Genomic DNA, 2456 nt, shown 5'->3' on the forward strand with positions numbered 1-2456 from the left:
AAGTTATCATTTTCTGAGGCTTCACGTTTTACTGTGTTTTTTTTTTTTTTTTTTTGGGGAACGGCTTAATTTGTCCCTCTCTTCGATTTGTGCGTTTTGCGCGACCAGCCCGTTTTGTGCGATCAGCCCCCTCATCGCGATCTGCTTCTTTTGCACAATCTGCCGTTTGGTCCTATTTTTTTTTTTGTTTTTGTTTGAGCCTCACCGATACGTAGCCAGTCAAGTGGGGTGCCTCCGCGTGTATTCACATGCATATGATCGTTTTTGGGTGGGGGCATATTCTATACGCACACGCTCTCTCCCCTGCGCAATCTTACGCTCCCGCTTCTAACCACGGCTATGCGTGCGTAGCGTCCAAGCCCACGAACCTCCCCACACAGACGAAGAGAGAGAGTCCATTTATGAGTATCACTGCAGCATAGGAACATCATATAATGTTCGCTCCTCATAAGAGCCAGGAGATTAGTCACATCTACGAACGAAACAATGAAGCGACACTCTATATAGGTAGGATGTCGGGGCAGCGAGCTGCCCCTTTTCACATTTGCCCACGCATGCATTCACGCGTATGTATATATGTGTGTATATTATCATGTGTACGCTGTCTCCCCCCCCCGGCTGCAGCCAACTTAGACGCCCAAGTGGACGAAGAAATCCTATGCGAGCTTTTTATGCAATGCGGTAACGTTAAGAATGTGCACATTCCGCGGGACAAGATTAATGGATTCCACGCAGGTAGGAGTTGCACCCCTGAGGGTGGAGCGCCCACCGCGTTGTGTACTTCCCCCGTTTGTGCGTACCCGTTTGTGTGTCACCCCTTTTTACTTCCCCCCCCCGCAGGCTACGGCTTCGTCGAGTACGAATACGAATACGAGTGTGAGTATGCAGGGAAGGTGTTGAATATGACGAAGCTGTTCGGAAAGCCCCTGCGATGCAACAAGGCGTCCCAAGACAAAAGGACCTTCGACGTGGGAGCGAATCTATTTATAGGAAATCTAGATGCAGAGGTGGATGAAAAAATGCTGTTTGATATCTTCTCCTCATTTGGACAAGTAGTAACTGTTAGAATAATCAGAAACGAAGATGACACGTCAAAAGGACACGGATTTATATCCTATGACAATTTCGAATCCAGTGATATGGCCATCGAAAATATGAATAACCAATTTATATGCAACAAAAAAGTGCACATATCATATGCTTTTAAAAAGGACTCCAAAGGGGAGAGACATGGAACAGCAGCTGAAAGATTTATTGCTGCCAACAAGGCTCTAAATTTATATTCAGGAAATGAAAACTCCAATCATGTAATGCCGTATAATTCATCCTCTGCAGAAAATACAAGTAATAGTAAGCGTAGCAAGAATAGTGCCTCTCTAAATGGGGATAACAATAATCCATTTTTACGATCACCTTTAACATCTTCGAATGCTATTAATCCGCCCTCAAGCGATTCCCTACCGCCGATTATGAATTCGTACTTTCCAGGAAACATGCCTCCCCCCATGGGGTCTAGTTTTACGCACCAACCGATGAACATCCATGGCGGCATGCGCCCCAATGGCTCCTTCATGATGCCGCAGAAGATGGGCAACCGGATGATGGGGAGTATGCCCCCGAGCCTACCCATGAACATGCCGCCAGGCATGCCCCCCAACATGCCGCTCAACATGAACATGCCCCCCAATATGCCTCTCAACATGCCGCCAGGCATGCCCCCCAACATGCCGCTCAATATGAACATGCCCCCAAATATGCCTCTCAACATGCCCCCCAATATGCCGCTGAATATGCCCCTGAACATGCCGCTGAACATGCCCCCCAATTTTCCCCCCAACTTCCCCCCGAATTTCCCTCCATCCTTTTCTCCAAATTTCCCACCCAACATGCCAGCCGCTGTGCCCCCCAACATGCCAGCCGCTGTGCCCCCAACATGCCATCCAGTGTGCCCCCAACATGCCATCCAGTGTGCCCCCCAACATGCCATCCAGTGTGCCCCCCAACATGCCATCCAGTGTGCCCCCAAACATGCCATCCAATGTGCCCCCAAACATGCCAGCCAACTTCCCACCCAGTTTCCCCCCCAATTTGCTGTCCACCCCCCAGGCCAGCATGCAACCCAGCGGCTCTTTGAACGCATCATCAACTGCTGAACCGAGTCAGAGTGGCCCAAGTGAGCAAAACGAAGTCGCGGGCAGTTAGCCCAGGGTGGGAGCGAGCAGTGTGAAGGTGCATATTCTTACCGCGACAAGCGGAACAGTCATCCTACTGTGCTTTTAGGGTGCGTTTTTACAGTGCGTTTTTATAATGCGTTTTCATAATGTTTTATTTTTATTTTTTTTTTCCTTCTGCCATGTTTGCAAAAGAGATAGAGACGTCCAGGCGCGCTCTTTCCTTGCACCGCCATTTGAAATGCACATGCGCCTCCAAGGGGAAGGGACAATTTCCCCGTTTTT

At 49.1% G+C, this 2456-nt stretch overlaps 1 protein-coding gene across 1 annotated transcript; it reads left to right on the forward strand.

Moving 5' to 3' along the window:
• Nucleotides 1-434: 434 nt before the first annotated feature.
• Nucleotides 435-1343, forward strand: PCYB_133720 (spliceosome-associated protein 49; the record flags this gene model as incomplete). The annotated part of the gene is made up of 3 exons (XM_004224397.1): nucleotides 435-507; nucleotides 625-735; nucleotides 841-1343. Coding segments are annotated over 3 exons (687 nt in total), but the record flags the coding sequence as incomplete, so codon positions are not given.
• Nucleotides 1344-2456: the final 1113 nt, after the last annotated feature.

This window comes from Plasmodium cynomolgi, chromosome 13 (genome assembly GCF_000321355.1).
Source record: "Plasmodium cynomolgi strain B DNA, chromosome 13, whole genome shotgun sequence".
Classification (NCBI taxonomy): domain Eukaryota; phylum Apicomplexa; class Aconoidasida; order Haemosporida; family Plasmodiidae; genus Plasmodium; species Plasmodium cynomolgi.